The sequence below is a fragment of the Solea solea genome, chromosome 5 (assembly GCF_958295425.1).
Source record: "Solea solea chromosome 5, fSolSol10.1, whole genome shotgun sequence".
NCBI lineage: Eukaryota > Metazoa > Chordata > Actinopteri > Pleuronectiformes > Soleidae > Solea > Solea solea.
This window is the reverse complement of record NC_081138.1, coordinates 18,138,060-18,164,502: the sequence shown is the minus strand read 5'-3', so window position 1 is coordinate 18,164,502 and position 26,443 is coordinate 18,138,060. Positions and strand designations below refer to the sequence as shown.

At 40.5% G+C, this 26,443-nt stretch overlaps 3 protein-coding genes across 8 annotated transcripts; 2 read left to right on the top strand and 1 right to left on the bottom strand.

Annotated features, from left to right (window-relative positions):
* The first annotated feature begins 1,644 nt into the window (after positions 1 to 1,644).
* slc7a6 (solute carrier family 7 member 6) lies at positions 1,645 to 10,694 on the top strand. Of its 2 annotated transcripts, none has more exons than XM_058628578.1 (10): positions 1,645 to 1,886; positions 3,652 to 4,235; positions 5,008 to 5,133; positions 5,880 to 6,024; positions 6,099 to 6,222; positions 7,606 to 7,709; positions 7,780 to 7,876; positions 8,066 to 8,215; positions 8,833 to 9,016; positions 9,370 to 10,694. In XM_058628578.1, exons 2-10 carry the CDS (start codon positions 3,746 to 3,748, stop codon positions 9,435 to 9,437), a joined length of 1,488 nt encoding a protein of 495 aa, XP_058484561.1. In that variant the 5' UTR covers positions 1,645 to 1,886; positions 3,652 to 3,745; the 3' UTR covers positions 9,438 to 10,694. The 2 variants fall into 2 exon arrangements, with proteins under 2 accessions (XP_058484561.1, XP_058484562.1); XM_058628579.1 differs by having other exon boundaries at positions 1,645 to 1,891.
* Positions 10,695 to 11,476: 782 nt separating this feature from the next.
* On the bottom strand, positions 11,477 to 15,867 carry slc7a6os (solute carrier family 7 member 6 opposite strand). The gene is made up of 5 exons (XM_058630106.1): positions 15,610 to 15,867; positions 14,405 to 14,728; positions 13,887 to 14,090; positions 13,139 to 13,271; positions 11,477 to 12,949 (listed from the first exon to the last, which is right to left on the bottom strand). Exons 1-5 carry the CDS (start codon positions 15,796 to 15,798, stop codon positions 12,816 to 12,818), a joined length of 984 nt encoding a protein of 327 aa, XP_058486089.1. The 5' UTR covers positions 15,799 to 15,867; the 3' UTR covers positions 11,477 to 12,815.
* Positions 15,787 to 21,515, top strand: cnep1r1 (CTD nuclear envelope phosphatase 1 regulatory subunit 1). 5 transcript variants are annotated; one of them, XM_058630111.1, is made up of 6 exons: positions 15,787 to 15,868; positions 17,338 to 17,403; positions 19,310 to 19,367; positions 20,528 to 20,599; positions 20,822 to 20,895; positions 21,366 to 21,515. In XM_058630111.1, exons 3-6 carry the CDS (start codon positions 19,343 to 19,345, stop codon positions 21,498 to 21,500), a joined length of 306 nt encoding a protein of 101 aa, XP_058486094.1. In that variant the 5' UTR covers positions 15,787 to 15,868; positions 17,338 to 17,403; positions 19,310 to 19,342; the 3' UTR covers positions 21,501 to 21,515. The 5 variants fall into 5 exon arrangements, with proteins under 5 accessions (XP_058486094.1, XP_058486091.1, XP_058486093.1 ...); XM_058630108.1 differs by lacking the exon at positions 15,787 to 15,868 and having other exon boundaries at positions 16,153 to 17,403; positions 19,275 to 19,367; XM_058630110.1 differs by lacking the exons at positions 15,787 to 15,868; positions 17,338 to 17,403 and adding an exon at positions 17,816 to 17,846.
* The last annotated feature ends 4,928 nt before the right edge of the window (positions 21,516 to 26,443 follow it).

Here is a 26,443-nt window from a genome sequence, read left to right as displayed (position 1 = left end):
AACATGTTTTTCATTTGTCCAAAATGTCTTCAAACTTGGAACAAAGTTTGACTTTTAGTTTTTGGTGGTCATTGGTTAAAGTTGAAGGTCACTGTGACCTTTACAAAACACATTTATTTGCCTTCTGAATAGTAGTATCTCAGGGAAAACCTCCAAGGAATCCTTTAAAACTTTGGTAGAATTGCTCTCTTGGAGTTACGAATGAGCTCATAAGAGTTTAGCGATTACGTGTCAAAGTTCAAGGTCACGCAACCTTACACATGTGTTTTTAGAAAAAGTGTCTCATGAGGCAATTTCTATAAATTTGGTACCAGTGTTCGCTCCTGATTAGAATGATTGATCAAAACTGAGATCTGATTCACTGAGATCAATCAATCAATTTACTTCACTTCATTTCAGAGTAAATCTGGGGTCATTGTGTAGCTCGTACAGCCCTCCATTATAAAAATGTTAATGCAGACAACGAAAGCAAATACAAACAGGCTCAGAAACAAGGTCAAAATATAGCACAATAAAAACTGACTATATATCAAACATCAGGTGTTTCAAGGGAGTTCTTCATCGTTCATCGTTCTTTTAACCCAGTTTCCTATTTTACTGTTTGAATGTGCCTTGAGTGTTGAATGTGTTACTTTATTGTTGCAGCCGTGTCAAAGGAAAATGTCTGTCACTGATTGGGACAGACAATAAAGTCTGTCTGTCTGTCTATCTATCTATCACTTCACTTACACCACCAGCACTTATTTAGAATTAATCATACTCATTTATTTAAGACCCTTATTTTTGTTTTTTATACTAAATTGTTTTAGTAATGTTTTGATATGGATTTTTACTGATACTGTGTTTCTTTTCATCCGCTTCGGAAAAAAATTACAGTCAGAATTCTGACTTTTGTCACAGAATGCTGGCTTTCTTATTTATTTTTTTTATTTTGTTTCCCAAAAACATTCACATGTGGCCCTAATCTCACAGAGTTGCTTGACTGTTTTTCCATAACCATGACAATATTATTATTATTATTATTATTACTACTACTATTCTATTCTATTGTTGCATTCAGCTGGACACTTAAAACTATATTTCTGCCACTAGTATTCGCTGTGTCCCTGTGTTTCAGGTGACATACACAGTGTATATACACACTATTGGGATATTTAAGAAAAAAAAATAACAGGTCGTGTGTTTGACAGGAAATAGTTTTATATAGTGACCATGAACATTTGAACACTCACATGTTATTTAGAGGCTTGTAACCAAACCCGAGGAGTCAACATAAACACAAAGACCATGAGTGACGTCACTCTTTGTTTGGGACATCAGTGTTCTACTGTATAATGACACGTGTACTGTGTGTAAACTGTTATATGATTAAAACAATTCATTTAGTTTTTGAAAAAGCTGCAAAAAAAGCCCCTCCTGTCACTATGAAACCATCACATGACGCCTGCTCCCAGTAGCAGTAGCATGAGCAGCGGTAGTCGCGGCAACAGCAGCGGTAACATTCGCGAGAGCAGCAGCGGCGGTAGCTGCGGCGCGGCCACAGAAGCAGTAGTTGTCGCGAGAGCAGCAGTAGTAGTAGTAATCGCGGCAGCAGCAGCGGTAAAAGTCGCGAGAGCGGCAGCGGTACGAGCGGTAGCTGCGGGGCGTCAGCACCAGCGGTAGCTGCAGGGCGGCAGCATCAGCGGTAGCAGTCGCGACAAAAGCAGCGGTAAAAGTCGCGAGAGCGGCAGCTGGCGCGGCAGTAGCAGCGGCAGTAGCCGCTAGAGCGGCAGCGGTAGCGGTAGTACCCAGTTGTTTACCGGTGCTGATGGTGCAGTTGTCAGTGGACTCCGCTGCGTCGGCTTTGGCTGTCAGACCCGCTCGCCTGGAATACGTTAAAGCCAAAGGTAAGGTAAGAGCTGAGAGAAACTTCCCCACTCTGTCCCGTCCTCCCGGACCTGGAAGTGTCCACACAATATCCTTTTTTCTGGACAACAGGGAACAAAAGGGAAAGAAGCTCCGAGTGTTTGCGCCGGCGATGACGAGCTATAAAAGACCTCAAAGAGCAGAGCCGGGCACCAGGTGCTGGACGTTCAAAATTAAAGCCTTAATTAGCAACTCGTGACTTAAATATTGTGTGTGACAGCGACTGTGTCGCTTTATCGAGGTGAGCGAAGACGTTATTAATTTCTCATTAGTAATCAGAGGGTGATGATGTAGCCCGCAGTAAGGAAAGAAAGAAATTAATTATGAATTAACACTGTCTCAACACTATTATAATATGTGGGAATTGTAATAGAAAGTATTTTTAATACTAATAAATAAAAATGATTATAATTATTTTATTGAATAATTACTTTGCTCACTGTTAAACATTTTGCACAACGTTTTTATTTGTACAAATAAGATGAAGTCTGCATTTGAACTAAAACTTTTTACAGAGAGAAAGGGAAAAAGTATGATTTCTACTAAGGTTTGACAGCGCTTCTCAAAGTGTGGCCCGTGGCCCACTGGTATTGCAGATGGGTGTCAGAAACGGGATGGCTTAATCGCATCTGATAAACACAACCACTATATATATATATATACATACATACATACATACACACATACATATATATATATATATATATATATATATATACATGTCATTTCCTATTTTCTGATATCAAGTAATGATTCTGACCAGTACCAGACCGATACAGATACTGATTGTCATACTGGCTATAGACATATAGCCATTACCAGGTGAAGTGAAGTGACTCATACCTGATATTCTTCTGTGACATGACAAGTCTTATTTATGTTTTGTTTTTGTTTTTTTCAGAACTATGTAGACACAGACATTTTTTGAATCATTCCGTATGTGGTCATAGATCAAATACTATCCAACATATGGCCTCAAGGTGAAGTATTCTTGGAGAAAAAAAGAGTCAGAATCAAATCAATGAATGTTTACGATGAGTCACATGAAGAGTCAGGGGTCAAGGTTCACGTCATAAAATAATAATAATAATAATAATAATGGGAAAAAAGCATCCTAAATGCTCTGTGTTCTAAAGGTTAAGTTATGGGAAATGTAAGAGCTAAAGTTCACAGTGTTAGAAAACAGAGATAATTTGCGTAAATTGTTAAATTAAATTAGATTAATTCCTCATTGATCAACCTAGCAGTTGTTTAGCGTAAGACGACTTCTTAGCTTTGAGCCAATGTCAGACGACACACCAAAGGCTGGCAGTTATCCTCCTTCGTCTCAACATTAGTAGATGATTTACTCTGCATTACACTCAGCATCACCTGAGGTTGGTGGGGTTGCCATTAGAGGTCCACTGTTTCAGGGTTTACTGAATTGCATAGTGCCTGACACATTTCACAGGCAGATGCAAGCACACACACACACACACACACACACACACACTAGCACACACACAAGGTCATACAAACAGCCACAGTGCAGTGAAGTGTCTTTAATTTTACTTTTACATCCGTCACTAATAAGATTATGAGATTCTGTGGTCCTGCATCTTTCCAGTCATTCTTGTTCCTCATTATTTATAATGATATATTTAATCTTTTATTCAGATGTGCACTTGAAATGTTGTATTGTATTTGAATGACAGTCTTCTATCTATTCATCCATCCATCTTTTGTACTTTTTAATGTGTTGGACAGGTTCTTTGAGAGGTTTCTCTGATACATACGTACAGGAACCTGCCGTGTCCACAGCCAAGAGCAAAGGTCCTGTTCCGTCTGACACAACAGCGCCATGGCTGACAGTGGGGAATCCACTAAGACGAATGGGGTTGCCAGTCAATCTTCCCGCCTTCTAGAGCCGCCCAGAGAGACCATGCAGCTGAAGAAGGAAATTTCACTGTTGAACGGAGTCAGTCTGATCGTGGGAAACATGATTGGCTCCGGCATCTTCGTCTCCCCCAAGGGCGTGCTCATCTACAGCGCCTCTTATGGACTGTCGCTGGTCATCTGGGTTATTGGAGGCCTGTTCTCTGTGGTGGGAGCCCTGTGCTATGCCGAGCTGGGCACCACCATCACCAAATCAGGGGCGTCATATGCATACATCCTGGAGTCGTTTGGAGAATTCCTGGCGTTTATTCGCCTGTGGACGTCTCTGTTGATTATCGAGCCCACCAGTCAGGCTGTCATAGCCATCACGTTTGCTAACTACCTGGTGCAGCCGCTTTTCCCGACATGTGAACCGCCATATCTAGCTTCCAGACTCATTGCCGCAGCATGTGTGTGTAAGTACTGTGGATGTGATGCACTCTCCATTATGGCAAGACTTTTTAACATTTGATCAAGTTTGACTACGTGGTTATCTGTGACATCATTCTTAGTAGTCAAAACTACAGTTTCAGACATCTACGATTCAGTTTTTACATCACAGATATCAGTACGTTTTTACTAGTTACTTTTGCCATTCATGTGTATGGGGTTTGTCATTATAGATATGTACAACTTCATTCTGACTATCTGAAACTTAATTCACGATGTCTAAAAAGGACAATGTCGATAACTGCAATTGAGGATAATTAAAGATATCTAGAACCTGAATAGGGCCAAGTGGAAAGGGAACTTGACTTGTAACCGGAAGGTCGCCGGTTCAAATCCCCACCTGGCCAAAAAGGGCTGGGGTACCCCTGAGCAAGGTACCCAACTCCCAATGCTCCCCGGGTGCTACTCAGTGTGGCTCCTAATTCTAGGATGGGTCAAAAAATGCAGAGGAAATTTACCCTAAGGGGATTAAACTTTAAATTACGACTCGTCATAAAACTGGAATTGCACATCTATAATGGCAAACCCCATATACATGAATGGCAAAAAAAACTGAATTGCAGATATCTGTAACTGTAGTTTTGACCAGTAAGAATGACGTTGCAGATATCGGTTGTGAATATCCTGTCTACCGATTAAATGTTAAAACTGTTAAATCTCTCTCATGTCCGTCTACATGCTCTTGCAGAAGTTCACACAGTACTAATGACATGTATGAAACTCTAACTGTCTCCCCAGGTTTACTGACATTCATCAACTCTGCCTATGTGAAGTGGGGCACCCGGGTACAGGATATTTTCACCTATGCTAAGGTGGCAGCCCTCATTGTCATCATCACCACTGGCATCATCAAGCTGTGCCAGGGTGGGTGTGTGTTGTCACTATACTAATCACTTGTTCACAACCTTTAAAATGTGTTCAGAACTGGCACTAACATTCGCCCTGAGAGACACAAGTGAACAACGCTAAAGTAGTACAGGTGCAATCGAGGTCTGATCGAGGGCTTTTGTCTTGTAGGTAGTGTTAACTAGGCTTTAGGAACATTTAAGTGTGTGCTGCGGCTGTCTGGTGGGTGCTAATTAGAAACAAATAGTGTTTGTTTTTTTGGGGATTAAGGATCAAATGTTCATTAAATGTTGGAGCATTTTGTTATGTACCCTATCTTTCAAAGTTAATAAATGAACTTCAATTTGATCCCATAGTCACAATATAAATTTGGCCACAGCATTTCTACGTTTCTAAGGGAATGGTTACTTTAAGACATACTAATATTCTGTTTTAAATAGTGCCTTAAAAAGTTTTTAGCAGGCTTTAGTGATATATCAGTAGGCAGTTGTATACAGACCTTTAGTGAGCTAGTGTTTGTAATACACTTGTATACATTTTTTTTATATATATATATATATATATATATATATATATATATATATATATATATATATACTCAACAGCTGCTGTAACAGTAAGCACTGGACTCATTTCACAAAAAATCTAACATCTGAGGAGCAAAAGCAAACACAGTTTTGAACAGCCAGCATTTTCCAACATTGATGTATGAAAAAAAATATAATTCACTTACTGTTTCTTTAATTGTTGTGTCCGTGTCTTAGGTTACACAAACAACTTTGAATCCTCCTTTCAGGGATCGTCTACAGATCCCGGTAACATTGCACTGGCGCTCTACTCTGCTCTCTTCTCTTACTCTGGCTGGGACACGCTCAACTTTGTTACTGAGGAGATCAAAAACCCTCAAAGGTAGTTTCATTATTGACTTGACACTTGATTTGCTTGAATCAGCCTGGTAATGATCCAGTGTCCTGTTGTTCCAGGAATCTGCCCTTAGCGATCGCCATCTCCATGCCCATTGTCACTATCATCTACATCCTCACCAATGTGGCCTACTATGCTGTTTTGGATATGAGTGCTATACTGGCCAGTGACGCAGTGGCAGTGGTGAGTCGACAAAATGCTTGGAAAAAAGACTGAGATTGAGTGGAGACTAAATGAAAATAATCGATGTCTATGATAAAAATGAACCGACTTTTCACTTGTTTTATCGCATCAGAAAACCTAGGAAATGTATTGACAAGTTTCAGCTTCTTCAATACAGTATGATGTCCATTTTATAAAATATTTCTCCTTTAGAAGTCAATTAGATGATAAATCAGGGTATGATTTAGTTTTTGTTTCCCAACCTTGGTCCTCAGGGAACACTGCACTGCTCCAACACACCTGATTCAGATGAACAGCTCATTATCAGGCTTCTGCAGAGCTTGATGACGAGCTGACCATTTGAATCAGGTGTGTTCCCTGAGGACCAGGATTGGGAAACACTGCTTTAGGGCAGGGCTCTCAAACTCAAATGACTTTGGGGGGGGGGGCACTGAGCATCTAGTCTGGTCAGGAGGGGGCCAGTCGAGTGGGAAAAAAGGAAAGCAGCTGTTGGGTGATATATTCATGACAATATTTCACAGAATTTAAAAAATAAGTGTTTTTTTTATTTTTTTTATTGAACAATATGTAGTTCACAATAAAAAAAATATACACGAAGCAAAATGTATCTATAAATAAAATACATAAACATACAGATATAACAAATGTATCACTTGATATAAAGTGGCAGGCCACCTGAAATTGATTGGGGAGCCGGAAGTGGCACACAGGCCACGAGTTTGAGACCTCTGCTTTAGAGCATGGCTATACTGATTGAGAGCAAATGTCATGCACAGTGACCTGCTGATCCTCCCTTCTCTCCTTCTCTCCTTCTCTCCCTCCTCTCCCTCTCTCACTCTCTCTCATCCATATATTGGCTTTAAAAAAAGACTGTAGGCTAAACTGCAAAACTAGGGCTGAACTATTTGGGTAAAATGTCTGATTATGATTTTATTTATTTAATATATTAAGACTGCAATTAGAGCTTCAGTTCAATATCCACTGTGATTTAAATTTAAAACAAAAAGGAGCATTAGCACATGACACCATCAAAATATGAATACTCTGTATGCAAGGTTCTTAAAGGCATGAACTGTCTCCATATGTATTACATTTTTTATAAATTTACATTGAACATAGAATTATTGATGAAAGTGCAGTTGTGGCAATTTGTAAATTGTTTTGTTTCAAATTGCAATCGCAAATTTATATTTTTATATTTGACTTTAAAACATAGCACAGTTAAAAACTGAATAATTAAACTGCAGCCTTCACGATTGGTGAAATTACAGTGTTTCAAATTGCGATTTCAACTTGAAAACAATTCATTGTTTAGCCTCATTTGCCATGAGGTCATTTAGGTAAGGTTTAACTGCTCTAACACAATTTATGTGTCTGGATCAGACATTTGCAGATCACACTCTGGGTGTGATGAGCTGGACCATCCCTATTGCTGTGGCTCTGTCCTGCTATGGGGGCCTCAACTCTTCCATTATCACAGCATCCAGGTAACACACACACATAACCACACACACTATTGGTACATTACGTGTCTTAATATGTGTTTATTGATTTCAGGTTGTTCTTTGTGGGTTCCCGTGAGGGTCACCTTCCAAGCGCTCTGTCCATGATCCACATACAGAGATTCACTCCGATCCCTGCTCTCATCTTTAATGTATGAATCAGTCACGGTTTGTAGTGGATAATGTACAGGAAAGGTCAGCTGTTGTGGACAGATAGTTGATGTTTACTGTAAGGTTGCTTTTTTGTTTTTTAATCATTCATTCACTTCAGGTAACTGACACTGCAGTGACCATTGTGACATTGACATATTCCCTCTCCTTCTCCTCGGTCCACTGTGCAGTGTATCATGTCTCTGGTCTACCTGACAGTGAGTGACGTCTTCCAGCTCATCAACTACTATAGCTTCAGCTACTGGTTCTTCATGGGTCTGTCCACTGCCGGCCAACTGTATCTGCGCTGGAAGGAGCCCGACAGACCCAGGCCTCTCAAGGTGAGGCCAGTTCAACACCCTTGTGTCTTCCTCGTGCATCCAACCACTTATCCACCTCTGTGTCTCTAAAGTCATAACAGAAGAAAGTGTGCATCTTTTAAAAATCAACAGTTTACTCTACATAGTTGGAAAACAAAAGAAATCGGAATAGGTTACTGGGCTAATGGAGGAGGCGTCCAGAGGATTGGAGCTTCCCCAGTCAGTGCACACTAACATGGCCATTTAATAAGCTACACAGTGAAATGAACAGACACTGTTTTTTAAAATTAAAATATCAATATTTCCCTTGCACGAGGAAGGATGGCGATAGATCACCAAATCGATATTTTGACCCACCCTTAGTTAAGACAGTTGGTGCCAGACAGGCTGGCCTGAGTATTTCAGCAACTGAAATATACTAGTTTATGTTGTTGTTGCAGTCTCCTGTCCATAGCAATTATAGAATTTTAGGGCTTCTTATAACATTGTTATTCTCCTGAACTAACATACCACCCTTACTTGTGTCACGCATCAATATATACATATATATACATTCACATGTGCAAGCTGTGATTAAAAAGGTTTGCCCTTACACCTCCCATGACGTTTCATCACAGTTTTGATTTGTGTCTCCACAGCTGTCGTTAGTGTACCCAGTGGTGTTCTGTCTTTGTGCTGTTTTCCTGGTGGCGGTGCCTCTCTACAGTGACACAGTCAACTCTCTGATCGGCATTTCCATCGCCCTGTCTGGCGTTCCCGTCTTCTTCTTGGGCATCTATCTACCGGAGTCCAAGCGACCACCTATCATCACCAAGCTGCTGCGTGAGTTCACCACACTTTATGAGGAAAATTATGGATGCCTTCCAATTTTAGGCTGATTTGATTCCGTCTTCTCAGCCATGACTTCATCCATAGTTGTTTGCATTTCTCAGCACAAAACATCGCACACAACAGCTATTAACTGACAACAACCGACAGTCCCCCTCCATGTCTGTTTATATTCTGAAGTCACGTGGGATCCCTAATTGGATCGTCTTGTCTGTGCTTACTCAGGATTAAAACATTGAAGATTAAAAATCCTCTAGTGTGGATCAGCTGTAAGGTGACAGGCACAATTGTCATTTAGCAGTATTGTTGACTCGGCTAATGTTGTTTCTCTTTCTCTCTCTCTGCAGGTTGTCTGACTTACCTCACCCAGTACACCTGTTACAGTGTGCTGTCAGAAATGGACAAAAGTGAATAGCGCCTCGTACGTTTCGAAAACTTTTTCCCAAAAGTCTCTTCAGCCTCAGAGCTCACATTCATCAGGGGACCAGAAGAAAAGAGGATTAACGACTACCGTTTACTTTTGTTGAACTGCACACCACACTCAGGCTCTCAGGCCTCACCGACTTGTTTACACTGACGTTCACTTACAGATTTCTCCTGAAATTTAATGGAATTTAATGCAAAGGATGTCAGCCTGCAGTAGAGACAAACAAAACTGTTCAATATCTTTATCACATTATTTAAAGGTGCAATATGCAACATTTAAGTGAGGTTGTTCATCGTGATAACAACAATGAGTTAATTTGAACACTCCATCATATTCACGACATGTTAAAGTGACACCACTTCAATAATGTCGCCAAGATTATTTTGATGGTACATAGAATTTGCATGAGGGTGAATGTCACCTCTGTCAAAAAACTAAACAGGTCTGGTTTTCAGTCGCCGGCGTGAGATGAAAGAAGCGGAGGGATAATCGTCTGAGGGCGACCAGGTCCTGCTACTGTTGGACTAGTAAGTGTAAATTCTTTGATTACCATCTATATCTATGCAGTCTAGAGCTTGCTGTGTGTCAGGCTATATTATGGTATTCAAGGGATTTAAACAATAGGCAGAGTAATAGGTTATATAAACTGGGTTGAAAATGCAAGCTATGCAAACTACAACACTATCATTCTTTTTGTCGCTTTCTTGGGGGTTAGTTTCCGTTACTGCGGCAAATATTTTATGACAGTTGTAACACACAATAGGACCCTGAGAGCAAATCCCACTTTGTGACACTGTTAATCTTACATTTTCTGAAAGCTCAGGACGTCCTGTATGGTGTTTTTCTTGTTTTCCAGTTCATGAGATCTACTTCACTGAAAAAAAGGGAAGATGTATTTGTGAGTCTGCTGCTATGTAAAGATGTTTACTCATCATTCTAACACCAACACATTTTATGTACTTTTAGTGCCTTTTTCTTTACATTTATACTACTGTGGCTACATCCTTAGAATATTGCTTTCCCCCCTAATTTAGCATATTTAATCATTTTAAATTTTTTAACTGCAAGGTCAAAAACCAATTGACTCAAATTCTCCTCAGTGTCAAATGTGCTGCATTTCATACTCAGGTCAAGACAGTATTATGTCATCTTGTCAAATGTTTTAAATGTTGAAGTTCACTTTTGTTTCTTTATCCTTGGTTTTGTGTAAGCTGTGCTTCTAACATACTATACCTGAACCTATATCCTGTTTAAACTGTGCCTTTAGGTTTCAATCAAGTGCTGTTATTTGAGATCACGCTTTAGCACCGATAAGTTTAAGCAATGCTTTATAGTTGTATAATAGAAGGGAGTAAAGCTTTCACATGCAGTAATATAAACTTCCAGCATTGCATCAGAATCAGTCATAACTATTTAAATCAAAGCCGACATTTCCGAGAAGATACTTCTGATAAAGTTCTGTTTTCAGCTCTCACTGCCCAGTCTTATAAAAAGTAGCATTGTCTCAGGAACATGACTCAAACAGCTCATAAGATCACAGTAAAAAGTGAAGGTCATTCACCTCCATGTCCATTTTCAAGCTGTTCAAGCTGCCCCTTGCAGCTGTTGTGAATTTCAGATTTATAAGCATAAAGTACATAACACTGAATTTCCTTTTTAAAATTACAATTGTTTTGTAACCAAATTTGTAACGTATTTTTCAAACTGTCACTGGTCTGTAAATAGGCCTAGGAAGAACAGTTTTCATTCATTTATCTTATAAGCGACTCAAACAGCTAACAGTAGTGAAATAACGTTACAAATTCAAGTACTTTCCAAACCTTGAACTGCTTGATTTGCAGAACCTGTACAAACCCTGCAAGTATTGTTTACTTCACCCTTTGTCAAGTAGTGAATGACTGGACTTTGATGACAGGGGAACCTCTTAAAAGATGACTTTGGAGTCTAAACATGACTTAATTATATGGTCCATCAATAAATTCTTCAACCAGTTTGTCTCCACCACACTGGAAAAAAAAGAATTGACACTCATGTTCTCTGTTTAATTTGAAAGCTTTCCTTTTATACACATCTACATATTTACAAAATTTAATTATCAAGAGAAACAACTTCAGGGGGAATTCATGAATCAAACTCGCACACACACCCACCCATAACAAAACATGATGCACCACGCTTCAACATTATGCAAAATCTAACACACGCACACACACAGTGATACGTACACACACACTACCATGCAAACACCCTAAATTGCAACCACACGCAGCCAGAGACATCTCACTCACAGATTTGTTAACGGCACAAAGCATACGAGGCATATCACACTAATGTGCAACATTTTCTAACACCCACACACACACATCCACTTAAAACAGAACACCCACACACCAATTCACTCCACCACGGTTATAAAAAGACGCTGGGTTCTTCCTGCAAGGAACACATACTTCAAATGCTGTGCAGATGAGAGAGGGAGTTGCTCACACTTCATTAGGGGTCTGTTTGGTATTTCTGTCGTTGTGAAGCTCAGTAACATCAAAATACTTGTGGCACATGAAAGTGAACCTTTCTGAAAATATAGGGTTTCTTGGTCTTTAAATCAAAATCAGGTGTGTCCCATGTGCAGCGGACAGGCCAGCAAGAACACATTTTAGCCAGTTGACAAAAGGCTCACATTGTAAAATATGCACCTGCTTAAGTCCACACAGGCTTAAAAATTAGTTTACTGCTCTAGCTCACAGTTAATGTAAATTTATTTTGCCATATCTCCTGCACCAAAGACAATAAAGAAAAATCAACAGTTTAGATGCCTGGTGCTGTGCATCATTCAGATAAATCCATCTGAAGGATAATACACTCTTAATCGACATAATCTTACTGATGGAGGGGGCGGTGGACTAACAACTTCTATGTGTAATGTAAAATCAAAGATTGTCACATTGGGACAATGGACTTGGTGTTTGGTATGTGGTTAATAAAGCAACAAACTTGTTTCCTGTTTTTAAGAATGTCAAACAGCAAGCTAAAGAGACAAACATATTCTTGAAATATGCACTTAAGCTGATGTAGGTTTTATTAAGTGAGCCTTTTGTTCAGTGGATAACTCTGTTTCACCAAGAGTGTGCCTGCAGTCAATATAACAAACATGAAAATGATTTAAAAAAACAAAAATCTGCTACACATTGGTCATTGCTGATGGTATATGTTGACATTTCCCCCCCCAGACATGTTTCAAAATCATGTGCCATTCTAGCAGCGGTTTCCCTCCACCATCTCTCACCTACACAGACATCTGAGGGGTATGATGTTACACGAGCAGAGGGCACTGGAAGATCCACATACAGGAATGGGTTAAGGGGTAAATCAATCGGAATTATATTTGTCCCCATCTTCCTCCTCCTCCTCGTCTCCACCAGGACAGTCCTGTTCATGCAGCACTTCACTCTTGTAGTGCTCCCAACTCCTCCGGCTGTACGAGTGCTCCTCCTCCCAGTAACCTGCGTGAATGAGGCAACCGTCAGCCACAGGAGACTACATTCCGTGTTGAAATATACACGCAAATTGGGGCTGCAACAATTATATCAATTATCAAACTAGAGAAGGCACAGGCTTAAAAAAAATCTGCTTTGAACAATATGAAAATGATATTTCACTGGCTATGTGATGACTTAAGAGTAAAAGCGTACCACCATAGCGCTCCTCTCTGTCACTGCCCATGTCACTATCCTCATCGGGGTAGTCATTCCTCCAGTTGCCTTCCTCGTTTTCATCGTCCTCATCTTCATACACCTCCTCTTCATGAACCACAAGGTCAGGTACCTGAGACAGCCAACAAAAAATCTGAAAAAAAGCCTGGTATATATTTAAGTAAATTGCAGAATATTCTGTCGAATACATTCTAAAAATATTCAGTATCAATTTTTAGTGTTTCATTTACAGTCGGTGCTTACAATTAGCAATATATAGTGGTGGTGAAAATATAGTTGTGTTTGGATCATTTGGATTTACATTTGTCCTCCATGTGACCCTGATGTTATGAGGCAACTAGAATGGCAAAGTTGGGAAACACTGCTGGTCTATTTAAAAACTGTTGGGCTGCATTTTAGTCTGGAACACCAGATATAAAGTCGAATGAAATGTGCTGATAACAGCTTCATCTGGTCGTCAATCTAACCTTACTTTTTACTATTGTTAAAACCCGATAATATTTTCTCTCAGTGGGCAAACAATTTACTCCAGTTTGTGAATGCCCAGTATACTTGGATGACCAGTTTTTGGATGACACTGGTCTGGAAACAGATCATCTACAAACAGTTCAGGCATAACTGGTGTAAACTTTCGACCCACCGTCTACTCCCCATTTCACCCATGTCTTCATTCACTCACTCCGTTTCCAGCATTCACTCATCTGCCTGTCCATCCATCCACACACACCAGTTCTCCCTCGTCAGCATAGGCCCTGACAGACAGGATGTCCTGGATCCAGCCTGGATTGACCGTTTCCGGGTAGTAAAGATCATAGACAAAGTCCTTGTCCTGCTCCTGCTGTTCACTCCCTTGTCTCTCTTCACATATGCTCAGACGCTCGCGCAGCATCTTTGTGTTGTTACACATGATCATCTCCGGATCTGAGGACATCTGCAGAAAGAAAAGGAAAAGTAAGAGAATTAATTAACTTACTATTAAGATATTAAAGGCCGTTAACACTTGAAATGGGTACTACAACCCAATATTGAAAGTAATATATACCAACAATAACTATTATAAACTAACAGGTTTAAAGGAAAAATTAGATTTGACCATTCATACGCAAAAATTTAAACGGATGATTTTTTTAACAATGTGCTGCAGTGTAAATGTAAAAATAAAATGAATAATCTGGTATATTTAGAGATATCAGCTATATTAAAGATTGAAAGAGATAGAAAAATGTCAAATAACACTCCACTCACCTTGCCAGAAGATTTGTCCTGCTCCTCTTCATTTTCATGTAAGAGATCAACCACCTGGATGTTACCCCAGCACTCATCCTCATCTTTCCCAGAATCCCCTGCTCCCTCAGGAGCATCAGTCTGAGGGCTTTCCTGCTCTGCTGCACCCAACAGGCCTGTGCGGTGGTTGGACAGTATCCTGTAGCGTTCCTCCCTGCGGGTGCTCCACTTCATGCTCCGTAGGTGCCCGGTTATCCGTTTAGTGGCGGCGGCAGAAGAGCGCAATGCCTGGGCCACGCGTGGCCGAGCCAAAGCCTGTCGGACCTGCGTTTGAACAGGAGCATCCTGGGAAAGAGACGATAATGAGAACCTACATATAGATATGATTCCTGACACCGACAGGATGAAGACACTCTAATATTTATCCTTTAAGGGTTGGTTCTACTGAATGGGTTGTAGGACAGGACAACATTCAACAGCTTCTCTGCTCCCCATAGTTGGTGAGTTGGAGGGTTTTACCACCACTGCCTCTTAACAAATTTCAACTCAGTTTTTTTAATGGAAAACGGAAGCAGCAGTGGGTCAACAGAGGCACAGCAAGTCTAAATAATAAACAGGGACAGGGCTCGGGACAAATGAGGGTCCTAAGGCTGTTACATTTTTGAGAACCAGTGATTTACAGTCCCCTTTACCATCCATATCGTTATTAAGTTGAAATATGTTGTCTCTTTAAACTGCTCCAAAAACAAAAACAACAACAACCATGCAGTATGACGTAACCCTATTTTAATACAAGCTAAACATTCATTGAGATGCTGATGGAGCCATTTGATGATATGATAGCTTGGGAATAATTCTGGATGAAGTCAGACCATTTTGTAGGCCTGCAAACACGTCACAATTACGCTCAACGCAAACAAAACGACCCAATGCACGGGCTGATGAGATGCTAGTGTGAGCTAACGGCACTGACTAGCCATGAATGATATGCTAATAACAACTAGCACAGACGGAGCGTTGTCATCCGGTGTCAATAACCATTCAATGTACTTACACGCAGCTCTATGCGAGTCAGTTATTTTTATTATTATTATTCTAAACCGCAGATTGATGCCGTCACATCAACCAATATGTGCTATTTTATCTGAAGCCGATCTACGCTTTGTTAGCGTTCGCATTAGCCTGTTAGCTACTACCACTGTGGCGTTCAGCAGCGGGCCTCTCACCTGTGTCGCTACAGTCGCCACGAGTTTGAAGACAGACTTTTCCACCTCCGCCTCGTTGGGCTCTGGTACCGTCTCACCGGAGGTCTGGGACGTTTCCGGTCGGATTCGCTTGCACGCAAGCAGCAGAGCGTCTGCGGGGTCGGTTCCCCGTTTTCTCTTGACCCGCAAAATTGTTGTGTTTGGATCCATTTTGTTTCTCTGTCTGACGCCGTCTGGTGGAGGGAGAATACGAGAGCGCTCACTCTGCTTTTATTTCCGGGTACCACACACACGTCACACCATGGCGAGGCTGTACATGTTGCTTATTAATACGTAGTAAACACTGTTTATATTCGCTAAATGTTTTATTTTGTAACTGAAGTGTTGCATTACTAACATTTTCTCTTACATTTTCCTCCCTCTCGATGTCTTCTTATGCCATTTTCGAAATATCCCTAACCCAAGCTGTATTAAAGAGCGAATAAAAATAGATAAATAAATGTAACTAACATTTAACCTTTTAGTCTGAAAATGCTGCTGAGTCCTTTCATTTCCTTGAGAGAAAATAGCCTTTGATTTGCATGATAAAAAGGTAAATATTTCAGAAACTAAATATATATATAAAGTATAGCAATTAGGGAAAAAATAGCAATTATGGATGCAAGTGTTGCAAAAGTAGTAACTGTATGCAGTTTTTTATTTTCATGGTAGTAAATTACACACATGAATGTACTTTGTTAAAAGGTGGAGAATCTTGAACTGTGATTAAGAACTTCAAATTGTGGAGGGCAGCATTACCCCTCAGTGTACAGCCTGTACAGTGGCATCGACTTTAACTTTGCCTGTAATAGCATTCATGTCAAACAGGCTTTAAACTCGGCAGGTAACTTACTAAGGGCACCAGTGTGTGCAGTGTTCACTTTGTGGACGAGAAATGCAAGAGATAATTGTCGAAATGTGACAGATATATCACCAAACAAGCTACTGTCTCCCTCACAGCACCCCCAACAAACTGCCTATCCAAGGCGAGGATAAAAGGATAAACGTTATATAGTTAGTTAGTTAGTGTTATGGGGGGTGAAGTTGTAACATCCTTTTGTGAGGCAAAGCTTTATTTGAAGTTAGAGGTTACAAAGATCAGATCAGCCTCTCGTCACAATCTGTATCCTACTCACATTTATATACCTCTGCGTAATGGGTATGTTTGTGTGTTGTATATGTTTTTTGACAACCAGCTTTATCAGATCTTGTGTTACCCTGACCTTATATACTTACATCTTTACATTGTCAACATATCAAATAACCTATTCTTGGCAGTAGACTCTTAGATTACTGGGATCTCTTGGTGTAAGATATACCAAACTAACACCTGTCCAGGTCATCCTGACATTGACTTATCACTTATAACTCTATATAAACTTTATCAGTCAAAACATACAACACTATCCGTCATGCGGAAATCGCCAAGTTCAGCCTCTTATCCAAACATTCTCGCCTGCCAACTTTCCTAGCCTCTGACCTTAACTTATTTTTCGTCAGACATCAGGTGTCATTCGTAATGTTGCTTTTCTACCTGTTTCTGGATTGTAAACATCTAGGCCTCAAGGGTTCCAAAATATCTGTGTTTTTCCCGCTGTCTAAATAATCAATCCTTATCAATGTATTTGTCACAGTTGTTCAGAATCCACACCATTCCCAGTCAATCTGCACGCTCTGATGTATGATTTCTAAGAATTTTCTTAAAAGCAGGACAAGCTTCACGGAAATTCTTGGGTGCCAGCAGGCACTAGAACACTCAGGAACAAGAGATAAAAGGTCAAAATGATTAATAGGCTGGATCTGATGTGACTTGGCGTGTGTGTGTTGGCAGCCCCATGGGAACTTCATGAATGTATGGGTCCAGCTGTCAGGGGGGATGGAGTGGAAGAACGAGAGAATGACGGGCTTTGAACTGCGATGGGAGCTTTGAACTTCGAGAGAACTTCAAATTGTGATTACTGACTTTGTGGTGTGAGTGGGAGCTTTGAACTGTGGAGGGCAGCATTGCTCCTCTTAGTAGTTGTACAACCTGCCGGAGCTTATTCGATAGAAGAAGACTTTGGACTGTGCTGAAGAGCCTTGTGGAATAACTTAGATTTGCGGATAAGGAACTCAGAACTGTGGAGGGCAGCATTATACCTCTGTATAGCCTGAAGGAAAGTATTAGAAGAAGGACAACATCAGGCAAAGGAGGTAGGTAAAGGTAAAGGTTAAAAGAGGTAGAGCCAACTGCCATAAAACACACAAAAAAACACAAAAATCCACTGAATACTGAATCTGCTATCTTTGAGCTAGTCCTTTACCCTTCATCTGACAAATAGAGCTTGGCTGATATTAGGTGCACTTGTCCTGTTATTGACCCAGACCAGTATCAGGACTTGATACTCAGTGATCTTGATATTGACTAGTGTAGATGTACATGCACAAGGGCTCTGTTTTGGTCTTGATGTTGTGGTTAGTTAATGTCACTTAGATAAAACCGAGGCTGGGCTTTAAAGTTCATAGGCGGACTATGATGCAATGGTAGAATTTACCAAATGTGGTTTAGTTTTCTACATAATCTCCCCTGTGAGCTACATACTATAATTCTTCCTTTGGTGTTGCAGCAAAGGAAGTTGTCATCCTGATAAAAAAAGTCTTCAACAGCAGATATTTCCACTGCACGCACTGCCTTTTTTGTCTCTGGTTCAAAGTGGTGGACCTAACACTCACCAGGAACGTTCAAGAAAACCAGCTGGATATGCTTGAAAACATGCCAAGTTCTCCTGCGACACGACCTGTCTGGTGTGCTTTCGATCCGGGGTCAAAAGCTGTGGCATCCATCGAGTAGAAATGTCATGTCAGCATGAACGTCTTTGGGGTCTAACCCCTTTCTACAGATATTAACACCACAGTGTCAAATTTTGTCCACGTTTATAAAATGTCTCTGATACTAATATTGAATGTCCCCTCTTTGTGGGTTTATCCGGAAGGAAACAAAGCACTTAGTATACCACAAATGGTTTAATTTACTGCAAGTGTCATTGCTCCTTCTAAGCCTATGTACTTTTCATCCCACCCTCGCACAGATTAATCGATCAAAGGACCCAGATCATGAGTTAACTGGGTTACTTTTTCAGTTCCAGCCAGGAGAGAATCTACAATAAAACAGATTTGGAAGAGTGATTTACATTTAATTAAAATAAGTCTTTGCTATTTAAACAGCATACAAAGGACCCATTGTATCTTCTCTGATTATTCTTTCCCCCCCCCCATCTCTTTCTTCAATTACTCTTTGAGTGCACTTTACATGCATGACATTGTGTGCACATCAGAACCTGCTAAAAATTGTGATCTGGCAGAATTTTAGGGTGAGCCGATGAATTTGGCAGGAATTAGTGTCAGAAACATAATTTCACTTTTTGTGTTCACACTAGCCATGTAGCAGGCTTCCTTCCTTCCTTTCATCTGTACGCTGGTTACCATGGCATCCATGGCAGTGGCCGAAAGTATGTTCTCAAGAATGGCACGTAGCAGGCTTCTGCTCCGTCTCCATTCTTTTTCATCTGCTTCATTTACACGTTTTGGTATTTGACGTTTCTCTGCACTTTGCATCCACAGTGTTGCATTTACTGCCTTTTTCCTCTTATCTTTATCTCTTTCCACAGGCCTCAGTATATTGTGTGACCATCTTGTCTTTCAGTGGAGTACAGCCAGGTTGCCGGAAGTAGCAGACATGAAATCCGTGGAACAGGCCGAAGGTAACTAAAATTGATAGCACTTAAAAAAAGAAAAACGTCAAATGTTAAGAAAATGGCTGACTTATTTTAAAGGTGATATATGTGGAAAAATGTGCAGCAGCCACTTTTAGCGCTTGAGATGCATGGTTACTGCAATCTCTGTTCAAAACACTGCAGAATGTGGGCTGCCACTCACTGGAGGTGCACTTAGTATATTACGTGTTACTGTCTCACCTTCTGTTTTATTTTAATTTTTATAAGCATTCAACCTATTTGGTTAGTTTTCATGTGTCAGCAACCGGTGGAGATGGGAAGTGAAATGGTGTCTCCTTCAGAGCAGCAACAGACAACACAGCATTGGAGAAATATCACACAGCGAGAAGAGATGATAGGCAACAATAATAATAATAATAATAATAATTATTATTATTATTATTATTAATAATTGTTATATACATTAAATAACGCTTGCCTTTGTAGCAAGAAGACCCAGGTTCACGACCTGGTCAGAACAAGGGCCTTTCTGCATGGAGTTTGCATGTTCTGCCCATGTGTGCGTGGGTTTTCTCAGGTTTTCTCCTACAGGCAAATTGGACACTCTGAATTGACTTTAGGTGTGAGAATGAGAGTGAATGGTTGCTTGTCTCTATGTGGCCTTGTGATTAACTGGCGACCTGTCTGGGTGCACCCCACCTTTCACCCATGTCAGCTGTACACCCTGACATGGTATTTATATGTTAAATACCCACAGACTCAGTGTGGGTATTGAGAGAGAGAGAGAGAGAGAGGGAGAGAAGATTCTTAGAGATATGTTTTTTCCTGTGGAGGGCAGTATTACCCCTCTCAGTGCACAGCCTGCTGGGAATTGTATCCACAATGGCCTCTCCACTTCTTTAATCTTCTTTTATCTATAACGCATCTCCACTGCAGACCCTCAGTGGGGTAGTGATACTAAACAGTAATGTTTAGTATTTATGATGCATAGCTTCAGCTGCAGAATATAAACAGAGTTTGCCCCTGGCAAATACAAATAGTTTTTTTTTATTACACTAGCTGCACCATTGTGAAGCCAGTAATCCTTTACAAACTATTGTATTTCAATCGTTTAAAAATGTTGGTACCAGGACATTTCCAACTTCCAACTGCAGCTCACATTGAGTGTGCCTGGTTTTTTGTTTCAGATCTGATGGCCTTTGAAAGAAGACTGACCGAGTCCATCTCCTGTTTGCAACCTGCAGCCAACCGGTGGAGAAGTAAGCCATTGTTAGTGCTGCTGATTGTCAAAACCATGGAAGAGAACACGGTGCATTTACTTGTCAGAATATCTGTAGAATATGTATTTGTGTGACTTGATTTCAACCCACTTGATGACTAATATCATTCACTAGTAGCCACTAATTGTAAATACAATGAATGCAAAGTAGGTTCAGCTATAACTGCAGGTAGAAAAAAGTTACTGCCCTGTTTTCTTTCAGTGATTCTGTTAGTGGTGTCTGTTTTGTTGGCCGCTGGAGCTTGGAGCTGGTTAAATGACCCCAACACACAGAAGGTATGTTTTCACTGACATAAGATACATTTTGCTGTTGAAAACAATTACATACCAGAGAGGAATTGATGTTGTGTTTTTTACGAAATGTTGTGGGAATTACAGCAAGTTGCGAGACTGCCGATTTCTCTGTGAAAAAAATGTGAAGGAAGCCTTTAAAAAATTTTTTTCTACAACTTAATATAATTTGCGTTTGATTTAATCTATTATTTTCATTTTGTCTGATACTTTTACTTTATGAAATTGATTAGCTACTGTTAAATAACAACATTTCTCTGGGAGGTGTTAGGCTGCCTTCCACAGTTCTTTATCAAAGTCTCATCCTCTTCTCATCATCCATCTTCATCACAATGCAAAGCTCTTAAACGTAGCTCAAAGTCTCTTGATCACAGCTCAAAGTTCTCCCTCATTCTCATGCTTGTTCAAAAGAGGAAGTATTTGTACTCAGTGCTTGATGTGACTTTGCTCCTCAGGTCTCGTTCTATTTATCACTGTGGAATCATCCCTTCTTCACGATCGTCTGCATCACTTTCATAGCTCTCTTCTTCGCTGGGATACACAGGCGGGTTGTGGCACCATCAATGTATCCTTTTATCTATTTTAAATGAATATGACTTAACATTGCAATCACCAGGACATACTGAGGTCCCTACAACCTACAGTACATGTGATCTGGTTGTAAATGGAGTGAATGATGCACAAAATGCCCATTTGAGACCTGAGTGGACAGTGTTGAGTACGTCAGTTTGCACCAGGTATTTAAATGCATCCTGATTGCATTTCCTTTGACCACATGGGATTCTCTCTGGCTTCACTCGTGTTGCAGGTGTTTCTATTGTCAGTGTAATTTTGTGTGTGTGTGTGTGTAGTCAGTGTCAGGAATTCAGAGCACTAGAGATATTTGTTCTTCTTGTTCTTCTAGAGATATTACCTATCTCTGGCTCCTTCCAAGATAGCGAGAAACATGGGTGTCATGACTGATGAGCAGTTGAGCTTTACATTAGATTACATTACAAGTCATTTAGCAGACGCTTTTATCCAAAGCGACTTACAATGGAATTGAGTACAATCAGCCAGGGGTGGGATCGAACTTGCGACCATGATGTTTTTCGCACACAGGGTAGGGTCTTAACCACTGAGCCACTCCACCCCTTTACAGATCATGTTGCTTCTGTCACCCATTCATGTTGCTTTGCACTATTCAATATAAGAAAAATCAGACTGTACCTAACTCAACAGGCTACCCAACTCCTAGTACAGGCTCTGGTCATCTCCTGCCTTGACTACCGCAATGCCCTACCAAGCACTGCCAGAACAGGGACGTCCCTGTCTATCTTCAAGAAGCTCTTGAAAACTTCTTGAAAAATCTTCTGTTCTAGCACTTACCCTACTGCTACCCCATCTCCTTCTGCACTTGCATCCACCTCGGCACCAACAATCCACTGTCCCTATCGAGTGGAGTTCTTTCCAAGATTTCTTCTCTGTAGCTTATTTCTCTCTTGTAAGTCGCTTTGGATAAAAGCGTCTGCTAAATGCTTAAATGTAAATGTAAATGTACTATGCATGCTGCCATAACATCCATCCATTGTCTACCGGTCTATCCTCCACATGAGGGTCATGGGGGGGAGGGCGCCAGTGCCAATCCCAGTAGACATAGGGTGAAAGGCGGGGTACACCCTAGACAAGGTCGCCAGTCCATCGCAGGGCCAACATATAGAGACAAACAAACATATCCTTTGCATGTTTTTGGACATGCAATACTGGTGACCCGGAGAAAACCCACACGCACACGGGGAGAACATGTGAACTCCACACAGAAAGACCTGCACCAAGACACGAACCAGCTGTGGGGCAACAGTGCTAGCCAACTGCACCACATGAAATCAGATTTGAACCATACATCCATCTCCTGCTGCTCTATCCTCCACAGGAGGGTCGTGTGGGGTTCTCGTGCCAATCCCAGGTGATAGAGACAAACAACCATCCACTCTCACACTCACAGCTATTTAGAGCAGTGGTGACAAACTGGCGGGCCGTGGGCCATATTGTTCCTCTTGCTGCAAAGGCAAGAGTGCTAAACATGACAGATTTTAAGAGTTTAAGTGTTCAGTCATTCAGTTCTTTTGTTCATGCTTTTGCATTATTGGTTGACTTCTTTGACTCGTGCCTCTTCAGTGTCGCTGATCGCTGTCGAACAGTCCTAACAGAATACAACATGTCCTGTGAGGATGTGAGTACTCATTTGTGTCATTTTAAACACAAAATTATTACAACAAATATTTATTTTGATAATAATTTATTTGTGTCTTTTTTTTTTCCAGACTGGGAAACTTATTCTTAAACGCAAACAGTCTGACAGTGAGTCTGGTCTTCACTGACCTGCTTCTTGTGATGTATTTGATCCCAATTAGGATGTGTTTATTTTTGTGACCTGCACCATTTAGGCGGGAAGATTAATTTTCCTCGTGATGGAAATACTTTTGCAGGGCTGAAGAATATAAATGATTTCAGACTAATAAAAACACTTGAAATAAAACCCAGGCTGAGGTTGTCATAATTCAGATATGAAAGGGATAAAACGGTTTACCTAATAAATCCTCCAGAGATGAACATTTCTTAGTTTTTGATGAAAACGTAGTGCTTAGGGGCAGGGCTGCCTTACAGCAATTTAAACTGCTTAAAATATTCTAAATGTAGCATATGGAATGTGGTTTGTTTTTTCAGCTGGATCTTCTTAGACGTTGCTAATAAATGTGTTTTAAATTCTGTGCCCGTTCACCATCATAGGCTACACTGGGAGTCAGCGTGCTGAAGTGTATCATACCCTATAGGTAAAAAAAACGCTGATCTATGCCTATAAATTATTTGCCAAATTTATTTTACCCAATATTGTAATGCACCAATATTGTAATGCACCTCGAAACCTATGTCATTGTATACTGCTTTGTGGCGTATATATACAGCATTATGGATACAGAAGTATTTGCCATGTTGCTTCTACAGAGGGCGCCATGCTACAACAAAAGGCTTGACTGTAGGTCCAAAGAAGGTCCTGCTCTCATGATTTGTTGGTGTTTAGTTGTATCATAATTTAATGTACATGTGTGTTTATTATTGTAGAAAGCAGCTCACTCGGACATTAAATCAGCAGTAATTACATTCTCAACAGTCGTCATCATTAGTATAATTTCAGAGGTCCACGCTGGTTTTGGTGTCAACCTATGTTCTTATCATTGTCCCCATTGTCTTAAACCTTAAGTTTCATATATTGTTTTTTTTTTTTAAAACAAGGCCATGGCTCAAGGTCTCCCTTCCCCGTATACACACAAAGACAAACACACAAATCTCTCGACTCCTCACAAACTCTAAATCTCTGAAGTGAATGATGAGTGTGCGTCTGGGACTGTGTCTCTCTGACAGGAGTCTGAGTGCACGTGGAGGTCAGGAGGTGTGTGAGGACACGGTGAAGCACCACTTCATGACTCCTCTGACAGCACTGCTTAGAGAGGTGAGACTCCACCACTGCTCTGTGCTTACTCCATCACTTCTCTTTCTCCTCATCAGCAGCTGTCGTGGCCGGCTATGATATCGTCAGCAATTAGTTGTCGTCCCTGAGCACAAATATTAGGGATACAACAAATTCACACAGATTGACTCCTGGATCAAACCGTTGACCTGTTCCTGGAATGTAAATATGTTCCAAGAGAGAAACTCCATCTCTTACTTTTGTTTTATCAGCTGTTTAACCTTTCAGAGTTTTGAAAAAGCAAAAGAAAATTGATGCCATTGGGGGTTTTCTCTCACATGGATAAGGGCAAAGGGCAAACAAAATTAAACGTAATTTCTCATGTTGTTTTCTCTCCAGTGCTGTTCTGGTTTTGAAAATGCTGTTGTGTAGATAAAAGACCAGAGAACTGCATTAGAAGGGGTGGCTCATGAAGCAGTGAACTTAGTCCAGAGGGTTAGGCTTAGGGACAAGAAATTGTGTAAAAATAGCAAATATAACCTTTTGTTCTATAAGGGAAAGTTTTCTTAGCAAGCACTTTGCACCTGTGCCACTCACTGGTACTGAGCTGCTGATTTGTCGGCATCTAGTTAGTCCATAGAACCCACAAACCCACGTCTTTCTGCAACTGTTAACTGTACAGTCACTGACCCACAGATGCATTGTCTGTGTTCAACAAAGTAGGTCTTCTGGATCTGGATGTCCAGCATCTGGAGAGACATCCACACAACATGGAACTGGCCATAACTGCTATCTGCTATGGGACTAATTAAAACACCGCTGATTTGCACACTAAAACTCTCATTTCCCAGAAGGCTGATACACAGTAGATTTCAGAAATATCTGTCACCATGTTAGAACAACTACATAAATTGTCATTAAATGATTTGCAATATATCCCCAGTGACCTACAGGCTCAACACAATTTAAATAAAAAATAAAATTCAAGCACACTTTGTAATGCTGTAAATGCTAGGACGTGATTTTTCTGTTCAAGGTCCAGGACGCATTTTGGAGACGCACATTAACACTAGGTGAAAAGGTGACATGTGAGTCATCCTGGAGTGTGAACCAGACTGACAATACGGTTTTGTGTCCCGGTTTCTGGCTTCATCTACACCCTCAGTCCTCAGATATGATCTCAGTGACCTCAGTCGCAGCCAGAGACAGAAGACAGTGGCTGACAGTCATGTTGTTCCAAGATATCCTCCAATACCAAGGGCCACACAGTGAGGTTAGCTTGATCTTTATTTTAATTCTATATAAACACACTCAGACGTTGTGATTAGTGAACTAAACTGTTCCTCAAATGTGACACAGATTGTTACAAGCATCACAGTGACAAAAGTGTAACTGTAAGTTATATGAGATTATATATAGCAGCAGCTAAATTGCACTACTGTCATTCAAATAATACGTAGTACTTGCCTCACATGTAAAGACCAAGAAGGTGCTTTGTTTCATTGTATGTATATTATATTTATTATATGTGGATGGCTTTATCACTTCACAGAAGATTAGGGCTCAACTGAATATTTGTTTTTCGTTTTTTTAGCATTGTATAAAGCCTGTGCAGGGAAATCAGACACTCTTTGTTGCACAGCACCATGGTTGAAGGGAATGCCTTTTCACTTGGCTTTAGAAAAGATAATCTGCACAGCCAAGACCATGCTTGACAAGTTTAGTAAAATATTTTTTTGAGAATAGCAATTATGATGTAGATAAATTTGGACGTGCAGATTCATTACTGTGGAAAGTGTAACAACAGATTTCTTATTTTTATTTATAATTATTATCATTTTGTGTGTGTGTGTGTGTGTTTATTCATTCATTTAACTGTGTGAAACTGTGTGATATCTTTTGCTTAACAGTTGTCATTTAGGTTGGATGTTGTCGACTCTTCTTCTTTTGTTTTCTCCCTTTAGGGGTCGCCACAGCGGATCATCTGCCCCCCATCTTGTCCTTTCCCTTGTGTCCTCTTCTATTACACCAACTGTCCTCATGTCCTCCTTCACTACATCCATGAACCTCCTGTGTGGATGTTGA

Coding starts and splice junctions, on each gene's coding strand:
- slc7a6 (XM_058628578.1), top strand. CDS start 3,746: ATGGCTGACAGTGGGGAATCCACTAAGACGAATGGGGTTGCCAGTCAA. Junction 6,025..6,098: donor GAGATCAAAAACCCTCAAAG/GTAGTTTCATTA, acceptor CTGTTGTTCCAG/GAATCTGCCCTTAGCGATCG. Junction 7,710..7,779: donor TCCATTATCACAGCATCCAG/GTAACACACACA, acceptor TATTGATTTCAG/GTTGTTCTTTGTGGGTTCCC.
- cnep1r1 (XM_058630107.1), top strand. CDS start 19,091: ATGGCATCCATGGCAGTGGCCGAAAGTATGTTCTCAAGAATGGCACGT. Junction 19,368..20,527: donor ATCCGTGGAACAGGCCGAAG/GTAACTAAAATT, acceptor TTTTTGTTTCAG/ATCTGATGGCCTTTGAAAGA. Junction 20,600..20,821: donor TGCAGCCAACCGGTGGAGAA/GTAAGCCATTGT, acceptor GTTTTCTTTCAG/TGATTCTGTTAGTGGTGTCT.
- slc7a6os (XM_058630106.1), bottom strand. CDS start 15,798: ATGGATCCAAACACAACAATTTTGCGGGTCAAGAGAAAACGGGGAACC. Junction 14,729..15,609: donor TGGCGACTGTAGCGACACAG/GTGAGAGGCCCG, acceptor TCTCTTTCCCAG/GATGCTCCTGTTCAAACGCA. Junction 13,272..13,886: donor ATGCTGACGAGGGAGAACTG/GTGTGTGTGGAT, acceptor TGGCTGTCTCAG/GTACCTGACCTTGTGGTTCA.